General features: G+C 41.4%; 1 protein-coding gene across 1 annotated transcript in view; it reads right to left on the reverse strand.

The window, feature by feature from the left end:
* The window catches only part of LOC120803303 (dedicator of cytokinesis protein 3-like), a 48515-nt gene that overhangs the window by 12995 nt on the left and 14222 nt on the right, over positions 1 to 21298 (reverse strand). Inside the window, exons 5-37 of the mRNA XM_040151644.1 lie at positions 20917 to 21013; positions 19174 to 19322; positions 17024 to 17108; positions 15640 to 15681; positions 13538 to 13692; positions 13281 to 13362; positions 13126 to 13186; positions 12876 to 13023; positions 11691 to 11779; positions 10486 to 10611; positions 8291 to 8415; positions 7983 to 8145; positions 7729 to 7835; positions 6747 to 6918; positions 6557 to 6654; positions 6076 to 6159; positions 5871 to 5971; positions 5690 to 5771; positions 5051 to 5221; positions 4087 to 4279; positions 3821 to 3948; positions 3421 to 3567; positions 3202 to 3300; positions 3009 to 3103; positions 2741 to 2816; positions 2481 to 2581; positions 2322 to 2380; positions 2009 to 2157; positions 1789 to 1874; positions 1647 to 1673; positions 1441 to 1536; positions 1285 to 1345; positions 1088 to 1181 (exon numbers count right to left, since the gene is read on the reverse strand). Of these exons, the coding sequence (XP_040007578.1) occupies positions 1088 to 1181; positions 1285 to 1345; positions 1441 to 1536; positions 1647 to 1673; positions 1789 to 1874; positions 2009 to 2157; positions 2322 to 2380; positions 2481 to 2581; positions 2741 to 2816; positions 3009 to 3103; positions 3202 to 3300; positions 3421 to 3567; positions 3821 to 3948; positions 4087 to 4279; positions 5051 to 5221; positions 5690 to 5771; positions 5871 to 5971; positions 6076 to 6159; positions 6557 to 6654; positions 6747 to 6918; positions 7729 to 7835; positions 7983 to 8145; positions 8291 to 8415; positions 10486 to 10611; positions 11691 to 11779; positions 12876 to 13023; positions 13126 to 13186; positions 13281 to 13362; positions 13538 to 13692; positions 15640 to 15681; positions 17024 to 17108; positions 19174 to 19322; positions 20917 to 21013 (3548 nt within the window). The remainder of the gene's footprint in view (positions 1 to 1087; positions 1182 to 1284; positions 1346 to 1440; positions 1537 to 1646; positions 1674 to 1788; positions 1875 to 2008; positions 2158 to 2321; positions 2381 to 2480; positions 2582 to 2740; positions 2817 to 3008; positions 3104 to 3201; positions 3301 to 3420; positions 3568 to 3820; positions 3949 to 4086; positions 4280 to 5050; positions 5222 to 5689; positions 5772 to 5870; positions 5972 to 6075; positions 6160 to 6556; positions 6655 to 6746; positions 6919 to 7728; positions 7836 to 7982; positions 8146 to 8290; positions 8416 to 10485; positions 10612 to 11690; positions 11780 to 12875; positions 13024 to 13125; positions 13187 to 13280; positions 13363 to 13537; positions 13693 to 15639; positions 15682 to 17023; positions 17109 to 19173; positions 19323 to 20916; positions 21014 to 21298) is intronic.

Genomic DNA, 21298 nt, shown 5'->3' on the forward strand with positions numbered 1-21298 from the left:
GATGTTTTAATGTTAAACTACAAGCGCATATTTATCTCTAGCTATCAATGCCTGATATTTTGCCTTTAAAATGTGTCTCTACACTGTGTGATATTTAGCTTGCACATCTCTGTTTTCATCAGACTATTTTCGTATCTATTTTCTTTCCCATCTGTGGCTGAACAGGGAATCCAGTCTACAATGGTGGAGTTTTCCTAAGATGCTGCCCATAGAATCCTTCTGTTGCCAGCTGAGGGCTTATTGTGATTATCTACAGAGAACTGTTTGCTGAAAAAAAAAAAAAAAAAAGAGGTAACTATGCCTGCTACTATCACCTTTAAAGGTCCTGCACACTCACACATATTTTCAGTCACTCTTGCTATTTATACCTCTACTCAGGTTGAAGGTGAGGGTAGCAATGATGCGGAGGATGTGAGGTCACTGGGCCCCATGTGCTAATAATAGTCATAAAAGTTAATGATAAAGATTTGTCCCACCCTGACAGGAGCAGGAGAATTGACTGCTCAATCAAATACAGTCTGCACATGCTCGCACAGTCCTCGAGGTGCAGTCAGAGCAGATTTCACCTGGCGAAATTTTTCTCGCGTGGACGGGGCAATATGTAAACATAAACGGCAGGAGCTAACTGGACTGTCATTAGCCTAGGTCACTGTCCTCACATTCACTACAGCCAAGCAGCATCCCTCCCTCTCTGCTGCTTGCATTATTTTCCTGTGCAGTCATAAAACAAGAATAGAAACCACCAGTCAATGAGCAGTCAATCCCACACCTCTCTCAAACTGAATGGACATTGGAGAGCCTCACAATTTTATATGATTTCCATCAAACTGAAGTCTGCACTAAGCCAAATAGACAAGTCAATTCCTGAAATAAAAAAGTACAAGAATAAATAAATGGGATGGGATGGGAAATGTGGTCTGACCACACCTGATCAGCTAAAACAAGTGAAATCTGTGCCAGGCCAAAATTTTTCTCAGGTCTGACTTTGTGAGACTTCGAAACCTGTGTGCACCCAACACAGAATATCACTTTGCCTCTGCCATAAACCATGTTACACCACAAAATAATGAACCAGTATCTATGTTACCTGTGAAGTCCTCTGCTTGAAGATGCAGGTCACACAGCTTGTGGATGTAACGGATGTACATGTCCTCCTTGTTGACCTCTGATTTGTAGAAGTTCTGGGGTTGAATTAAAAAGAAAAAGATTGGTTAAAATCTTAATCAGTGTCGAAATATTCAGAAATGTGTTTCTAAAATCCAGACACACTCATGAATGTCTCACCATAAGGTTGACAGAACCACCAATTTTCTTGTTCTCCATCTCATCTCCTTTCATGCAGTCCCTTAACATAAAATATCAGATTTTTTTTTCTCATTGCTTTGCAATTTCATGACATAAACTAATAGTGTTATTATGCGCAAGGTAATCTCAGTATACCTGTAATCTAGTAATCGCTCAACAAGTCTTGTGACGGATGTGACAAACGAGATCCCTGTCTCTCTCCAGGTCTCCTGCTCTATCTTCTCCAGCAGGCTGCACAGAAAATACAGTGAGAGGATCTTACTAAAGATAAGGAGCAAAAGAAGTAAACATCAAATCATCAAGTGTGTCTGGGCCTTGGCCGTGAAGGCATGACATCTCACCTTGGATAGGGCCCAAACAGCTGGGTCCTGGGGTGTGACAGCCAAACGACACAGAGAAGTTTGTTAGAAGGAAATACTATGAGAGCAGCATTATTCTGAGTATCAACTCAAAGGGCTCACTCAACGGAGGTCTGATGCTTACAAAAGGCTGAAGAGCTCTCTGTGATTATCATCGCCTTTCCCATCTGACACCATGCTGTCCAGTTTATCCATCAGCTCTGCTTCCACCTACACACAGACAAAGCACATTCAGCCAAAAGATGGGCAGCGTTACAGTATGTGACAAAAGGCCGTCCGTTTTTATCGCAACAACTGCTGTGGCACACAATCTGTATTTCATGACATAATAATGTCATAATGACCTGTTTGAAGTTGCCGTTTTTCCTCTGCTCCCAATCCATCATGTCGTGGAAAATTGGGATCATAATATTTCGAACCTCAGTTTGAGGGACGAGGGTGACTCCCAAGAAGGGTCCCATCATTCCTGGGATGAAGTGCGGCTTGTTGTCACCTGGATTGCAGAGAGATTCACATATATAGAAGCCATTTTTCTCACTGATTTCATTAAAATCTAAATGCAGGATGCTTCACAGTGATGACATGTATGAGTGTGTGGGAGGATGGTGGGGGGTTGTGGTGTCTATGTATGTATATACATTAAGATTGATGACGCACCTAATTTTTGCCACATGCTGAAGAGCTCATATGCCATCATCACTCTCATATCTCCACACCTACAAAGACAAGAGTGGATAGTCAAGTGTAGAGAGTTAAATAAACAACTAACCTGGTTTTGGAACGAATGCACACAATGAATATACGGTAGTTTCTTACTTGTCGAGGACTTTCTTTCTCTTAGCAGGGCCAAGGGCCTCCAGCTGCAGACTGGGCTGGTTGATGTACAGCACAGTGAGACTGAAAAAGGAGTTCCACACCTGACACACACCACCGGCAAAAACAAAAGTAAGTTAATGCTGCGTTGAACAAATAATGCTAGTTTCACAAATTTAATCATGAAAAAGTATAAAAAATGTTGTTTCTTTATGGTGCAGTGGGTTTCCTAAATGCCAGCTCCCCGCTGTCGGGACACACACCTTGAAATCAAAATCCGCCTCTGAGAAGTTCTTGTGCAGCGCCGGAGACAGAAACTGTGTTGTCACTACGATGATGCTGCAGAAAACAAACATTTCACTGTCAGCTTACAAAACAAGGTAGCAGCCAAAAATAGATGAAAAAATTTGCAACACAAGCGTCATCTTCAGAGCGGGATTATCTGGAGTGAGTCTGATCTAATGGTTGGCTGTATACCCTTACCATCTCTGGGACAAAGACAGCATGACAAAACAGGAGAAGTACACTCACTGACTGGTTAGAAGCCTCATCACACTCCAGTCCCGGGGGAAGATAGTCAGTTTCATCAGATTGCGAAACACACAGAAGATCTTCAACAGGAACTCCTGCATGAATATATTAACAAAGGTTATGCAGTCTAGGTATGCAGTAAGCAGGCCACAGCAAAATGCTGTAATCTTGCTCGGCTCTGTGAGTTTCCCACCTTCAGCTCCTCCTTGCTATGAAAGTTGTTCAGTAGATGGTGAAAGTGGATCTCTGTCATTTGTCGGAGCAGAGAGAGAAGACAGGAAACATACTCCCCCTGCATAAGAGAAAATGACATATATGGACACATATATTTAGAAAGGTTGATCCTCAAATATTCACTAAATTCCACTTGTTTTGACCGCACATCGCAGAGGCACGGTGAGTGGAAGCTTACCGTTATCTCAGCAGTGCACTGGGGACAACGTTGCCCTCTGGACGTCTCCACAGAGTGAGACTTGCTCATGATGGACAGCAGAGTCTGCAGCAGCACGTCCAGAAGGCTCTCCACCATCATCTCCACCTCCTCCTGAACTGAAGACTCCTGAGACACAGAGAGCAAGTAGAAGGAAGCAGAGAAACACTGAGCCAACAACAGAGATGCAAATATGCTGCTTGGTGTGAGCACTTCAGTGTTTGTGCTAACAAGCTACAGCTGCATTACCATGATCCAATATTTTTCAAAAGAAAATGGGGATTTTTTTATTGTATTTACTAATTCAATTTAACTTTTTTTGTCATCAAAAGGGATTTTCAGTCATATATGCTGAGTGTGATTATGATACAATATACTGTACCATGGAGCTTGTCTTGATTATAGAAAAGATGCTGCCAAGGATCCCAGAACAGATGAGCAGCTCCCTCTGCTGGCGCAGATGCAGGTGGATATGATGCAGAACCACCGGCAGCAAAATACTACGAGACTCTGAGGGAAGCGAGAAAGAAAGATCGAGGAGACAGAGTGAGGATGAAACCGAAAAGTACTGTACTGTATGCACATTAGGCTCACATTTATGGTTGTTTTGGTATCTTCAGAGAACGGAAACCTTCACATTTGTCTCACCGGGGAAGAAGAAGAGGCGGCTCTCAACTGTACGAGCTATGGACTGCAGCTTGACTACATCCATAGACTGGCCAATGTCCACTGTGCTGGGCATGCTCCCAAGGGTGCCCCTGACATATTCGGCTACCTCCTGAACAGTGAACATCTGAAGCAGCTCATCAAAGATATCAGGGAAACTGTTCAACAGTGCTGCCTGAGGGGGAAAACAGAAAGGGGGATTTTGTAGTGTACATATGGAATAAATAAACAGTTTCAAAGAAGTTACACTTACATATATAAAAACATCATAAGGAATTCCATTTATAACATTATAAACATTGCCTTTTTCTGGGTGGCACTGACATGACACAAAATAGCCCCCAGTTAAGCTGGTTATTAATATTCCAAAAGGAGCACGACCAAGATCTTAATGTAGGAACACAGTTTATCTCTTTGTACAGCCCTATTCTCAGTTTCTCCATATTCAGTCTCAAATAACCAGTAAAACAGCCAAATATAAACCACTCACTGCACTTCAGTTACCTAAGAAAACATCATCCTGTCTTGGCAGGCCGGTGTACGCACAGCCTCTGTTGCATTGTCAAACCGACACAGGGGGGCGCTGTGACTTACTGAGATGGAGGAGAGCCCCCCAGCGTGACCACAGAGAGGCATGCGGCTGGTCACACCCCTAAACTGTCCAAGAGCAAGCCAAGGATGGGGCAACAGTGGGGGCGAGGGATTGAAGCATCAATCACAGAGTGCACAGAATGAAAGGTGAGACAAGTAACAAGAATGAAATGAGAAACTAGTTAACAAATAAAAAAAACAATCAGCGAACCATGCATTCAAACAAAGAGGATGAATAAATGAAGAAATAAAAACATTTATAAACAAAGATAAAGTAACACCGAAAGGCAGGTGACATGTCTCCTCAGAGCAGCAGACGGTGAAAATTTTTGTCATGAGGTGTGAACTCTCTGACCTGCGTGAAGACCAGGTTCTCTGAGCTGCGGCTGTCCAGGCTCAGGACGAAGCGAATCGACTGGAAGAGCTCTTGGATGCTCGCTCTGAACTGCTCCTCCTCCATCCCGCAGGTGGCTCTCGAGTACAGGATTCGAGACTGGACGATGAACTTGAACAGGTACTCCAGAGCCTGACAGGGTTGTTGGCAGCATGCAGACGGAGACATGCAGTCAGCTGAGGTACACGTCATATCATACTGTCAGCTCCCTAACACAGAATAAGAACTGAGAACTGAATGGGTTCGTGGTTGAAAATCAATACATAGAAGAAATGTTTCCAATTTTCAGGTCTCATAATAGAATATCTCTTCACATGATCTCATCACAAAGGAAATTCAAAAACCATGTGGAAATGTTGCACTCTGCACACAGTAATGTCTGCAGAGGTTTTTGATAACTTCTTTTCATCAGCTTTTCTCTCAGCAGGGAATTCACTTCGTGACGCCTCCTATGGCGTCACATTTATCCTTATCATCGCTTCCGTTTGCCCATTTCCGCATGTCTTACTAATTAATCCTAGTCGAAGCAGCCAGGATGGACAGGTTTTATCCTACCACTCTGAATCTGAACCAGACAGAAGTGTGTATGTGATACTTTACCCTCATGGCTTCCTGGATGTGGTCCTGTCGGACGACCTCAGCCGAGCGGTCCATGTACCACTTCAGACATCGAATCAGCTCTCTGCAGAAATTCCGAGAGTCAGTATCACGTGTAACTTTGTAGCTGCGTAAATTCTGATTTTCACGTTCACTGAAAAGAATTGAGTAGAATTTGTTGTACTTGTATGCCAAAGCTCCAGCAAAGTGGTTTTGGATGTAGGAGTCCATGACAGGTCTGAAGTGGTAGAAACGGCTATCCCTGAGTAGGTTAATGATGAACACCTGAACACACAAGTATATAACGACGTTATGCCTATTTCCTCTGCTTAAAGTGGCAATACGTAATTTAATTTCTGAGCGCAGTTGTTCCTCTTTAAATTTCCTACCAGTGACTGGAAAACCAGCGGCCCATATTTATCAGTGTTGTCATCTAAAAGACAGAAGAGCGTATCCAGGACATCTCGCAGGAACTGTGAGGAAAAGAAGAAACAGCACTCAGCACAACCATCACATTAAAGACCTTGCTGTTGACTAAAATAGAAACAAAGGGTAGCCCCTTTATCCGAGAAACATGGCAATAAGTCCTTTTTTAAATTCTGAAATGATAATGTGACTTCTAAACGGTACTAACAATGTTTTCACAGTAACAGATGTTTACTTTAATTGTTTGCGACTTCTTAAAAAAGTCAACATGCATAAAAAACTGAAAATGTCTTTGCTGTCTCGGCCTAAATACTGTAAGATAGGGAATCTTAATATTTTATGTAGTGTGGGATCAAGGAAGTCCACTACATCATACAGCTACATAGAAGGTAAATATTCTCTACATCCTTCACATCATCAGAGAAATAATCTGAAGACAATGACCTTGACAATCTCCTCTCCGCTGATCTGACGCAGTCGACCGAGGATGTCCAACACCCTGTCTGGATGGGCCTTCCAATTCAGAAGAGCCAAAAGGTCGACTGAAAAGACAATAAAATCAGACTGAGTTTAATCGAATTGAATATAAAGTGAAAATATATGAAGGAGAGTAGCATGTAAAGTGTTAGATTACCATTTTGTGTGAGTTTGGTGGAGCAGAGTATCGTGGAGACCCAGAAGGTCTCTTTAGGGCTTCTCTGGAAGGGCAGGTTGGCCGGCAGGTTGGCGCAGCTGTTGAAGTCCTCTTTACAGCAGGGCAGGCTCAGGTACAGGCCCTGGTTACTGAAGGTGGCATTTTCATCGCACTAGAGGTTGGACACAGGAGGGTCAGAGAAGATTCATTAAGAACCGTGAGACGGTTAGGAATGAAAGAATGCCACTGCACCTACATCATGGAACAAATAGTTGGAGTTGCAGTCAATAAGCGGCCTGATCATAACTGCAGCAGGAAACATTTCTTTGGCTCTTCTCTCTCGCAGCTGTAATGTAATGGGCAACTGCAGGAAAGTGTTCCTGGGCTGCTACCGACCAGTTAACAAAGTGGATGTTCACTCCATGACCATACAATATGCATATGCTATTATAATAATATTTTATAATATCAATTTATAAAATATATGATATTACAATAACATATTTTATCATATCATATTCATAAAATATTACTCTACCAGGCTACAGTATATTCATTATATTTTAACATGCTAATAACACACATAAAAAAAAAAAAAGGATGGTACATTTCATCACATGTTGTCACGGTCAGATGAGACATATGACATGACAACATATAATGAAGCTGACTCCAGGAATGGGATGTTCCACCAACAGAGAAAACACCCATCACAGCCCAGCCACTTTGAAGCATTCATCTTTTAATATAAAATCTAAAGATACACAGGTCAAAGATAGAGGCACACCAAAATGTGTCTTTATCGCTGACCACTTTCAAGCCCACGGTCACATAATCAGAAAAAAAAATGATTAAAATATTAATGTCTTTATAAAACTAAACTCTGGGTGAAAATTATTACATTATGCATTAATTTTTCTACACTTGCTACAGGGCACCATATCTAAAGTATCTAAATTGTGCATGTTAAACCTGCTCATACCTTGTACACATACAGCTCATGGCTCTCATCTGACAGTGTGGTCCCGTCTTCTCTCATCAGAGGAGTGAAGGCAAAACCAAACAGTTTTTTCTCCCCTTTGTCTTTAGCTGAAAGAAACCACGTCATAATATCATGCGTCATACTGTATATCTACACTGTGCAAACTTGTATAGGTCTGAGCATGATCCAATCTGTCCCAATAAACTCATACTGAACTGATGGATGACTGCCACTGGGCTGCATTACTGACTCACTGGAGCAGTGTCTGAACTCAAAGCGTAGGTGGGAGCCTCTGAAACGATCTATGGGAATGGGCAGCTTGACCATCTCACTCCAGCGAGGGCCGTTGTTGTGGTAAAGGACAAAAGAACGATATTCGCTGGTGTTGGGCTCCCCGCTGCCCAAACTGATGCAGTCCTGAGGAGAAAAGAAACACGGGAGATTAATTTTAGTGACGGCTAATCCAGTTAATGTGTGGATGGATGGGAGGAGCATTATTCTCAGCGTGACTCATACATTGATGATATGGTACATAACAAACTCATGTACGTATATGTCATACTTTGAGTGTGTCCCCGTCAGCATAGAGTACATAGAGCATGACTTCAATGTTCTTCTGGACGCTCTTGCCGCCCCTCTCAAACTCCCCCCGCTCAAGGGTCAGATAGAGGTCATTGCGTGTGTCACCTAGGACAATTGCACAGGAGAAACTAAAGTTAAAGGAGAACTCCACCAATTTTACACATCAGAGTCTGATCACATTGAAGTCAAATCTCTGGTTTGTTTCAGAAGCGCAATGCTAAATTGGCGGAACACGCTTTCAAGCTTGACACACCAGCCACGACGTCATGAGCAAATTCATTGCCCTACAGCATCCTCTCAGCCCCCCAGCATTGAGGTTCAATTTTTACCAACAACAGCAAGACATCTCAGAAAATCCCAGTCTGTGATTACAAATATGTCTCCTCCATGGCGATGTTAATAAGTGCATGTCAGCCTCTGATCTACAGACGAACTGTGAGTGGTTAACATAAATTAAGCTGCTGTGCGGACTAAGATGTGCACCACACGTCGTTGTTCTTGTCGATGAGAAATGACTCCGCTGAGTGGTAATACACTGTAGCTCATGACTGCCTCAGCAACTTTTGTGAGGTCAGTGTTTAATGGAATAAATATCAGTGGCAACAGTAGGGGAAGATATTGCAGTTATTTATAAAATCAGATTATAGTTATTTATATCCAAGTCATTTCCTTGGGGACAGATGAGTCACAAGGATTGATACTGGGAGGTATTTCAGGCTAAGTGGAAATAGCTGGAGAGAAGAGGAAAGAAGAAGAGAGGAGCGGATAGGATCATACATTCTCAGTAGACACAAAGCAGAGAAATGTTACCTGATAAAATACACCAAAATAAACACATATCTCTCCCTTTCTCTCTCTCTTTGAGTTATCTTTGAAGACCTCTGCTCTTTGTAATTTGCTCAGCGCCTGACCTAAATGCTGATCTCACGCAAATGGGGAGCGAAGAACTTAGCGTTTCCAAAACACCAGTGGTGGAAGAAGCATTCGGATCCTTCACTTAAGTAGATAAACAATACAACAACTTAAGAATACTCCTTTACAGGTTAAGGTCCTACAATTGAGGTATTAGCAGCAAAATGCAATTAAAGTATCAAAGCAAAAGTACTCATTCTATTATATATGACATTATTGGATTTATAATACTGATGCATCATTGTGTAGGTTGCATTTTACTGTTGTAGCTGGTCGACATGTGTCTCATTTTAACTACTTTATGTGCACTTAGGTAGTTTGGTCCAGGGGTTCCCATCCTAGGAGTTGTGCCCCTTCAAAGGGTCACGGGATAAATCTGAGGGTTCATGAGATGATTAATGAGGTAGGACAGAAGAAAAAAAAAAATCTGCAAGACAAATTTGATTTAATTTTCGGGAGTTTTTTTTCTAATCTTTACTGTTTTTGTAAAATATTGGATAATTTAACATCTTTAAGCCTGAAACAGGTATTTAAATGACAGTTATTTATGAGACATTTAGAGGGGATGTGTCCCTTTTGTAGAACTGATAATGACACACAGACATCCGAAATTAGACACGAGCCCAAGAGGCAAGGCAAGTTTATTTGTATAGCAACTTTCAACAACAAGGCAATTCAGAGGGCGTTACGTAAGACAGAAAGGCATGAAGAAATGCACACAATGCTATTTTGTAAGGGGCCACAATCCAAACGTTTGTGAATCTCTGGTTTGATCTTTGACAAATATTGTATTTTATAAGATTAACCAGTGTTTTTAATGTAAAATCCTAATCTGAAAAGTAACTAGTAAATATAGCTGTCATGTGGTGCAGTAAAAAGTACAATATTTTCCTCTGAAATGTAGTGAAGTAGAAGTATAAAGTAGCATTAAATAATATTAACATTACAATGTGTTGTCAAGTTAAGTATAGGTATCTCAAAATTGTGCTTAAGTACAGTACTTGAGTAAATATACCCAATCTTCTCTCCTGCATCTTTCTAATGCTATTTGCTGCTGTTTTCTTTTATTCAGTCTTGAATCTCCATCCTCACTTTTCTTACATCCTCCTTTCCCTATCCCTCTCCTCCTTCATGTGCTTCCTCTCTACCCTCTTCTGTGACCTCCCCCGCTTTTCATTCCTCCGAGCCATCTGGCCTCTGCTCTCCACCTCCTCCCTGAAACTCTCTGTCCCCATTACAGCCTACAGCTCTTTGCCTCCTTACCTGGCAGGATGACATCTGGGAAGCCCAGTTTGCGTGTGAGTGCCAGGGCCCTGTTGAACACAGCCTGGTTCTCCCGTCTGATCTGCTCCAGCTCACCCCGCAGCAGCTGCAGGGAAATGATGAGGCCTGGGGACAGGGGGTGGAGGGCGCACGTGTGTGGTGTTGTGGGAGGTACATGGAATCGAAGGAAAGAAAGCAAAGGGACAAACATGACGGGAGATAGGAGAAGGGAGCGACAGAGGGGAATTTAAGGGACATTAGTCAGAAGGTGGGGGAGGAGAAGACAGACAGGAGAGTGGATGGAGAGACGTGATCAGAGCCAGGGAGAACAGAAGTAAGTGACAGATCTAGTGACAGATTTTTATGAGGTACGAGTCCTAATTTAAAATGTGACTTGATCTTAAGAAGATAAGTAATAGTGAATTGGAAGAGTTCAGCCTTACAGTAAGTCACATTTTTACACTTCCACTCCGAGAGATTGTTTAATACTGAATTATAAACTGACCTGCATTATCTAACCCATTGGCTGAGCTGATTCATCAACTACAATATGTTTTCTCCTTCAGGTGATTATTATCATACTGACAGGGGTGGGCAATATACAGATGTCTATGTCTATGCACTACACTGATGAAAGCTTTCGTTTTCTTCCGCCCGCTCACCTTTTATATGTTGCTAAACTAACTGCCAGCCAAAGCATTACATCCTTAAATAGTATTAGGGGTAAGTGGTTTCTCTGAATAATCCACAGAGCTCACTCTGCACGGTTTCTTTGGAACTACTTCCCACAAGGTTCCTATAAAGACTGGTGAGAGTATCTTCTGCGGATTTTAACGCTGTTTCTGGAAAGAGATGCTGCTGTAGAATTTTAAATGTAATTTTTCACTGTTTTGAGCACCACAAACACTCTTAATCTCCAAATCTCAGAGTTGGGTTTCTTAAAATCTTCACAAAACACAACTAAGGTTATTTGTATAATAATTGCATATCTTACTCTTGAGGTAATATATTTCCATCAGCTTCTACATGCCCTGGACCTGCTACATGCTTAATCACTTTCAGCTAATCTGGACAAAAACATCAGCAACTACCTTTAATTGCCTTTGACTTTTTGGTCTCTAAATTCTCTCCAAAAGGAAAAAAAGGCGAAAATCCAATAGTGGGAGACCAATCACGCAACACATCTGCAGAGACAACATATTTACCATAGTTGGTGCTGGGAGCTGAGTACTTTGTGTTGGACTTGCGGATGATGTTCTCATGTATCTGGTACCACTCGTTCTCATTGTTACATCTGGAGAGAAAAGACAGGCGCGTAGGGCTGTTAAAAACGCACCCATTAGCGGGTCCAGATAAAGGGATCAGGATTGTGTGCATGGGGACTATATGAACAGCATGTGTCCCAGAGCTGATTTCCTTCTGGGGAAAAGGTAGCAGCAGGGGGAGGTGCTATCAAGCAGCACATTAGCCCAAATGCACAGCAAACTAAGCAAACCTGACAGCCAGTTCTCTACCAGCCTTTTTCATTACTGTGGGCCCATAGGCCCCTGGGAAAAGCATGGGGAAATGCACAGACTGGAGCGTTATAGGAGCCGACAGTTTGGAGTCAGCTCAGCACTGAATCACTGCTTGCTTTTTAAAGGGAAGAGCTCTGCGCCTCAGCAGAGAAATCCAATAAAAACGACAGCTTTCTATTCTAGAAATCTTTCACACTGAACTGTATAGTTATCCTGAAAATACTACACAAGAAAAATGTCATATAACAGGATTGCAAAGTGTATAAATGACCCCTGACCCTGAGTGGATGCTGAGGGAGACACTGTAGACACAAGGAGACATCCTGGCTGTTGACTAACAAGGGAAAATGCTGAGCTTGGTGTTATTTTTCTTCGTCCTCTAACTTTGCTCAATTATCTATTTGTCATCTCCCTCAGTCTCTTCCCCTCTCCTCCTCTGTGTCTCTGTCTACCACTGGGTCGGCTGATGCACAGGAGTTGCTCTCTGTGGCAAAGCATAACAGAAGCAGCCAGATTCACAACATGCCAAGTGCCCTATCTCAGGCCCAGGGTGAGCAACTATTGATTTTCCGGAGGACACTTAATTCATTTTAGTCAAAAACCAGCAGGCATCAACACTGAAGTACTACGTTATTATGCACAACATTTGCAGAACATTTACACATTCCCGCCTCACTACATAGACACTTTAATTTCCAAAAGTACAGGACTCATGCAACTACTACCCAAGCAATTACACTGTCATATACAGAAAAAAAACAAAGTGTACACAGACACACATTTTTATGATAATGCTCTGCTTCACTTTAAAATTTCAGAGAAATGTATAATCCAGAAGAAGAAGAGGAAGAAGAGCTTCACATGTACACTCACGTATAAACTTTGAGCACAAAGTCCTTCTCCTCTTTGAGGTCTGTGATGGTGTGGAAAACATCACTCATGGCAAGAACAGCGCAGCCATAAGGTCGTCTGTATTGCACATGAGGGGGGCCTTTCTTTGAGTCGTTCAGCAGCATACGACCTGGACACAAAAGGAGTCGCAAAGAAGAAACACTGATTATTTCAAAAAATCTCTGGAATTAAACATGAAGGATATTTCTTTGGACACTGCTAATTTATTTACCTGTTCTTATGACATGTGCAACAATGTACAGGTCTCTCTTCAAGTCTTTACTGCTCAGGTCCTGAAGAGAAATGGGATGCAAAATGTCAGTACACTGGTGTAACAGTTGAAATACACAATATTTGTATTTATGGGTAGAAAGGGAAAGATGTTACCGTGAAGAGAGCACACAGACGATCAACTTTCTCTGGATTCTTTGGTCCACCATTTTTGTTCAGTTTCACCATGAACTTCTCACTGCAAAAGAAGCCATTTCAAAGTTTCAGAGTGTCTGTCAGCCACAGAATGCCTCAGTCAACAGAGATAGTGTGTAGACATGGGTGTGTGTGTGTGTGTCTGTCTTGCATGCATACACGCTGCACTGCAGGACCACTCAGGGCTGTTTTGTGTTCCCTGAGATTCCTCCACATACCTGATCTGTTTGGCCTCACGAGTGTCATACAGAGAAAAGAAGACGTCTGCATCCTCGCTGATGCTGTTGTAAGTAAAGCTCTTCAGATTGATGAAGAGGTGGTGCGACACGGGGACACGGCAGCCGTCTCCGTGGCGCTGTCTCATGCTGTCACCCTGGGAACAGAGGAGAAAGTGACCGCTAACAAGACCGGTCCTTACTGCAAGCAAGGCCACGTACCTGTCATTCTGTATATAGATAAGCTTATTTAACAGATCAATGGCGGTAATCCAAGGGGTGAATAATTCACTGATATATGCTCTACAATGAATTTCTTCCTGTCCCAAGTACATGCTATTTACAGTAGGCTGGGCAGACATAAAGGGTTTCATCAAAATAAAGAAATGATGAATGAATGATGGAAAACTGCAGAAAACTGGTTCTTTATTTCTGGTTAGGGGCTGCTGGGAGGGTGCACTCTGTGGTGAAAATGACTGTATTCATATGTATAACTATTGTAACCATTACAAAACTTTACAGGTTTTAGTCATCGTGTCTATCTGATAATACATTTTTTCCTTAGTTGTAAAGAGGTCTTCCAGGGTCCCTATTAAGGAATATTATATCATTTTAGGAAATAAACTTGATCGTTTCCAGATGCAGTGACTTATGATTTGCAATTTCTGGCATCAATATGCATCTAGGCCCTTGTAGATCTCCAATAAAGGCTACATTGAGTTCATATTTACTGAACCCAACTTAGCGTTGTTTGCTTTCTTGCTGGGAGTTAGAAGAGACAATTGATACCACTTTAATGTCTGTTTTCTTCAATATGAAGATACCGCTAGCAGCTGGTTAGCTTAATGTAGCAAAAACACTGGAAGCATGGGAAAAGGGCTAGCCTGGCTCTGTCTGAAACTGACCACCTACCGGCACCTCTAAAGCTCACTGATCAACAAGTTACATCTTGTTTGTTTAATCTGTACATAAGCCAAAGTGTACAAACAACACATCGCATTTTACAGGAGGCTAATTAGTGAGCCTTAGAAGCACTTGTAGGCAGATTTGTAGGGCTAAGCTAGCAGCTTTCCCTGTTTCCAGTCTTTATGCTAAGCTAAGCTAATCAGGTGCGGGCTTCAGCTTCAGCAACATTTTACGGATGCAGTGGAAACACAGGCCTGTTTGTTTTTAATTGATTTATAAAACTGTGTTTTAAAGGATTGTATCTGAGGACTGATATATGTACAGATATGTTTTCCTATTAGCGAGCAGTTTATGCTATTCAATATGATGGTGTTATTATGTTATTTATTTGTCAGAAAAAGACTCATAAACATTAAAAATGTGCTATGTGTGTGCAAAAGACTCAATATATAACTGATATGTATCTGTAAACAGTACATCTGTAAATATTCATATCTACTGTAGATTTTGAAAAACAATTTCAATTACTGAAAGTTTTGATTACTATTAAACGGAAATCTTCAGCTTTCATCAGGGGGCCAAATATTTTTGTAGGAGGTCCAGAATTGGCCCATGGGCCACTATTTGCCTACCACTGCTTTACAGCCTTCTCTCAGTATGTGTAAGCTCAATTTTGGCCTTTATGGAAGATCTTCTAGGATCTAGATGTAAAACTATGCCAGAAATTACACATTAAAAATTTTGCATCCTTTAATGAAGTCTGTATGCAACAGGTCTTTAAACTGGTGTTCCCAAACAAATGATATTCAGTGGGCACTTCTATCCACAGTGCCCTACAGTACCATTTGTGCATACATTGGGGCATACATGAGAATCCAACCTCAAACCAACACTGCCAGGGTGTGAGGTTGTATTCTTATGGAGCATGGCAGAGACACCTTGTAATTTAAATTGAATATCTAGGGATTTTAACATGCTGTTATCCTCAGTACAACTAGAGAAAAATCCCTGGATCACCAGAATTACAGGCAACCAATAGTATAGAGTCTGAAGGTGATAGCTAAAATACCCTGACTTCAGGATACTGATTTGGTACAGTGTGGTTGGAAAAGAAATATAAAAATGGGATTTGAAGAAACAGGCACAGTATGAAAGGTTCTGATGATTTCATAAACAAACAGCTTCGAAAATTACTGTACCTGATTTGTGCTTTGCTGACCACAGTGTCTGCTGGATACATGCTAAAAATGAGTGAAGTTCAAAGGAAAGATGTCAGATCAGTCCGCTCGTTCTTTACTCTTCCCACACAGCATTGAACTTATTTACCTTACAGCAGCTTCAGACACACGCCACCTTAGCGAGCTTAAAATCTGACAAAATTTCACCTACGTATGTTGCAGAGCGGCTATACTGCTGTTCCTGCAGCGCTAACAGAAGCCCACATGAGGCAAAACGTGAGCATGTGGGAGAGGAGAGGACAAAGCCAGTATCACCCACGCACACCTCTCTACTCAGCAGCCTAAAAGAACTCCTCTACTCCCCTACCTGAAGAGGTGCCAAGGCCTTATGCCCTGCCAAAAACAAGCTCACTTTCATCGACAGAGTCAGGAGGCTTTTTGGCAAGGAAGAGCTACGCTGTTGTTTCTGGACAAAGCATTTAACGCACAAACATTCTGTGTGCAAAGCTGAGAAACATGGCAATGGGATAATGGGAGGCTGCGGGGCAGTTGGAAAAGGTTTTGATCAGCATATGGAGCTTCGACTACTAACCAGAAAGGATCCCCCTCCTAGAAAACTGTCTCCAGCAGTATTACATTAAATTTCGTAACATCTGTGCTGTAATGGCGTATTTCTAAAACTGGATCTGCTTCACAAACTTTCCTCTCTCTCTCTCTCTGCAGGTTTGGAAGTCCCACATCGCTACAGCCAAAATACATTTGAGACATTATTTATTTATGGAAATGTATCTCTAGTCTGGTTGGTGGTTTAAAGCAACCAAGAATAAAATATGTAATTTTTTTTAATTATTTAGTTATTTAAATATAACAATAAAAAATTCATGTGTATGTATTTATCCATTGCCTCACCTGGCCCTGTCACTCTGCATTATGTCTGCATTGCTAGCTAGCAATCACGCTTGCGAGAGTCACGTGGATGCCAGAGAAGGGACACACTCAATATGGCGGTAAGACGAGCATAAAGAACAGGTCACATGAGGCAGTTCCGACAGCTGAATCGTGCTCTCTCGTGAGTCACCTTCTTATGGATGATTTGATAATCGGTACATTCACACATCCCTACACATCCGACAACACATCCAACAACACATTACTATATGTAAAACCAGGCTGTGCGGAGAAAAAAAGAGGTGCACAGTGGGTAAAAAAATCTCATAGTGTGTAGAGACAGCATCATTGGAGTCACGGCTACAGATATAGGGTATACATGCTGCAGGGATATATGTAATTGCATATTTATTATTCAAAGTATACACATTCCCTTTCTAAATTGAATCTGTTTAATAATTCAGGGGATGAATTAGTACAGCATGCACTGGTTCAAAAATAATGCCATTCAACATACCAGTTTGTATAGCTCTGACACGCTGATCTGATCTGGATCCACCATTTCAAACTCTTTTCTCGGAACAAGGTCTAAGCCAAGGTGCCTGGTGAGAGAGGGATCAGGGGTGTATAAGGGAGAAGACAAAAAACAGTGTTGAAGAAAGAAATCACAGCCTTTAAATAAAAAACAGAGGTTCTGAATCAAAAAATGACATATTGCAACTTTTAATGAATGCTCTACACATAAAATGTTGGTGTTCTTTCTCATTTGGAGTTAGTTTTATATTTTGTCTTATTCAACTATGTAATAAATCCAAAATCAATTTTTCAAACCTCCCTTTATAAACAGTACTGTACTTTGGTATAATTCTGAGGTACCTGTACTTTACCTAAGTATTTCTGTTACATGCTACTTTATACTTTATACCAGTACATTTCAGAGGAAAATATTGAACTCTTCACTCCACCACATTTATCTGACATCTGTAGTTAATTTGCATATAAACAGAATAGTCTGACATTTTGGGAAATATGCTTGTTTGCTTTCGGGACAAGAGTTAGATGAGAAGAGTCTGTATGTTAAATTATGAAGTTAGAGCCAGCAGCGGGTTAGCTTAGCTTAGCAGAAAGACTGGAAACAGGAATCAAAAGGTAGTCTGGCTCTGTCTAAAGCTAAAAAAATGTATAAAATATTTTGCATTTGTAATTAATAAGTACAAAACCCAAATGTGTAACAACAACAACTGGCTGTTTCACTGGGGGGGCTGCAGTCATGGTAGGTCTGTGCTTGTTGCATGGCTATTGCTCGGGGCCACGAAATAGTGATAGTGAATACTGGCGTATTCCCTAAAAAGTCAAACTTTTTCTTTAAGATTTTAAATACAAAACACATGATCACTTTATCATTATATATATATATTATGAATTCTTATAGATTTGGTAACTACCCACCATTATTTAAAGTTGCTAAACATAGTTTCACCTCAAACAGCTACAACATTAAAATGCTGCTTATGCATTAATGTGTCATTACAGTAATGATGTAATGTATATACCGATGTATATACACGTGATATACAGTATATATATGTACACACACACACACACACACACACACCCACACACACACACACACACACACACACACACACAGGAGTGTAGAGGAGTAAAAATATAATGGAAAACAAAATGGAAATATACAAGAAAAGTGCCTGTACTTAACCAGTTTAACTCCTATATATACGGTATAAATTGTGTTCTGTATCAGTTTGCTGCCAGCTACAGTTTGATTTATCAGTGAAATATCTGGCATCTTTTGGAAATGCTGCAATAGTACAATGTAATGAAGACTTATGGGTTTGAACAGTGCTTGACCACTCAACATGGCTTTATACTGACAGACCCATGACAAAGTCTGTGGGAATAAAGAGATTAGGTACAGTACTGGAGTAAATATACTTTGCCTACTTGCACCGCTGGCTCATGCCATGCTGTTGTACACCACAGTTTAACCCTTCACTCAAAGAAAATTGTGGCGCCTCCAAATCATGGAGTGCTATCAATGCTGCGGTGACCATGAAATCACATCACTACAGCTTTCAGGTCAGTGTGCACCACAGACAACCACACACAATTATCTGCATCTCAGGCTTGCTTTTGCAATGCTTTTGCATTAAAACATATCGTACAAGCGTGACACACACTAATGTTGACCAATCCAGTGATGTAGTTCAAAGTGAGTATGTGTGTACTTTTATGTGCAGTTGTGCAATGAATCTTATATCAAACTGACAGATGGCCCCTTCACATAAAGCTCTTCCTCAGCCGAGCTGGAGCCCTCACATCTTAATCTCCGTTATGGAGGCCTGTCACTCTTCAGTTGGATGGAGTTTGAAACTGGCAACAGTAAGAATATGGCTTTACAGTTCCTCCAGGGGGATGTGCATTGACTTTAAACCGCTTGAAATTCACTGATCTGCTAAATGACCATAAAATTACATCACAGAGGATGCTATTACGCACACACTCGCCCAGTATTGTAGATCTTTCCAGTGCCAAGGAAATATTTTATTCTTTGGTGGCCACCTGTTAAAAACAACTGTTTGTTGTAGAGCATGCCTTCAATCCTCCACTCTCTCGATGCAGTCCATTCAGTATAAGAGTACTCACTCGTTGCCCCAGTCGAGCCGTACGGTGATGTGCCGCTTGATCTCGCGAGTCTGGTCCTGGGCGAGATGACCCTGGATCAGCTGCCGACGCAGGTCGATGAGCTCGTTCATCACATGACGGAGCTTATGGTACAGATCCACCTTGTGTTTCTGATGAAGTAGGCAAAAAATACTTAGTTAGGATATGCGATCTCCTCCTATTGCAGCATTTACGTAAAGACTATTAATGAGACTCATCCCAGAATTTACCTCATACCATCTGTGATATTAATTGTCTGTAATTACAACTACAAAGCTAAACACTGAGAAAAAAATATAAGCGTCCACATCAAAGTCCTTCTCTGACATCAGATTCTGTCGATTTATTTTACATTAAGTATGATAAAGACAAAAATCACACTCCAACCATCCTGCCAGCCTGTGCAAGTAGCAGAACAATATTGTTGCCACTGAGATTTAAGCCCACTGGTTTTGTTCATGAAACAAAAAAAATATCCCTTGGATGTCTGCTTTGACCTCCTCACGGTAATGAATTACATCGCCGTTGCTAATGGACTAAGTACAACTCTTTTGATTCAGGCATTCTCTGTTCAGTCTAATGGTAGGACAAGCCCACATTACCACCCAGGTTTGTTTACATAAATGGAAAGATTAAGTACCACCACAGTGCCCATGTAAATTTAATGAGGATAAACACTGCAAGTTCTCAAAGGCTGGTTGCTGCTGAAAAACAAAGATTCTTGTCAGGGTTGATGAGCCCTTTCGGACGACTATTCTGCAGGGCTAATTATAAACATTGTAACAGATACACAGCTTTGCTTAGGCCATTGCTCCCTGAAGTAGTACCATGTATTCTAATTGGCAACAATAAGGTGAAATGTATCAACATCTAGCCAATACTACATCCTATTATTATGGATGCAACTGTGGCAACATGGCCCATATCACACAGGGGGTGAGCACCAAAACAAGCACTGTTAAATCAGCACTTCACATTAGTCGAGCTTCAGAGGAAGTTACATCACCACACCAATGCCTCGGGCTCCTTAGTTGCTCAGAGCATGAGCAGTCCTCAGTGAGAGGTTATGTAAAAACTTGCTGCCAGCTCTGCAACGTATCCACTCAGCTCCAAACTCAAAGCCCTACCAACCACTTCTGCCTGCCCCCTCGACACTTAGCAGGATTAAGGATGCTTTAGGCTTCCAGTAATCACTTTTGCCCGGCAAGTAAAGGCTGACTGAAGGTGATGGATCTTAAGATGATGCAGAAAGTACTAGAGACAGGCCAAGATCAATCAATGGCTGAATGACATAGCATGAAATTGCACATGACAGGTCTGTAGGCCATTATCTGTGTCCAACCACCATATCTGTTCCCACATAGATAGTATATGAAAATGTGGGGTGACAGTCAGAACGACATGCTATGGGGAAACATCTAAAGGAGCTGTCACTGTATGTTTGGGCTGTATCTCAGGATTTTCACCACTCTTGCTGCCAGATCTGGTTATACAAGGTGTTGAATTAGGTGCAGCGAAGAAAAACATATTGGAAAAGCCTTTTCCATCAAACCCCCTGTGGAGGATGCACATAAAACAACAACAGATGCAATTTCTTTTTTTTCCAAAGCTATTTTTCTTCAAATTACCTTGGAAATCTTGGTAATGTCAAATCCAGTCTTCCATTTATTGCTTAGTGTTTTGTTTGGATATGAGTGAGATGTACTATAATATAGTGCTACTGACCACATAGAGCTGCTTCCACAAGACACCCCATTCCTGCAGTGTGGAGGTGGTCTCTGTGATAATAGGGTCCTCGAGTGGCACCACAGTCTCACAGAGCCTGCAGCGGGAAAAAAAAAAAAAAAAAAAAAAAAACTTGCATGAATGTGAGCTCACAAAAAGGGCACACATACACAAATGTCAGTGTTGAGCAGTAATGCATTACTTCTTGATACATTATAATAATGTGATTACTTTTTTCAGCTACGAGTAATGTAAGGGATTACCATTTGAAAATTCAGTAATTACATTACAGTTACTGATCCCCGTTACACTCTTGCTGCCACCTTAGTGGAAGTTTGATGAATGGTTGACATCAGTTTGGTTTCTGTGCATGTTACATCAT

Source organism: Xiphias gladius, chromosome 18, assembly GCF_016859285.1.
Source record: "Xiphias gladius isolate SHS-SW01 ecotype Sanya breed wild chromosome 18, ASM1685928v1, whole genome shotgun sequence".
Lineage (NCBI taxonomy): Eukaryota > Metazoa > Chordata > Actinopteri > Istiophoriformes > Xiphiidae > Xiphias > Xiphias gladius.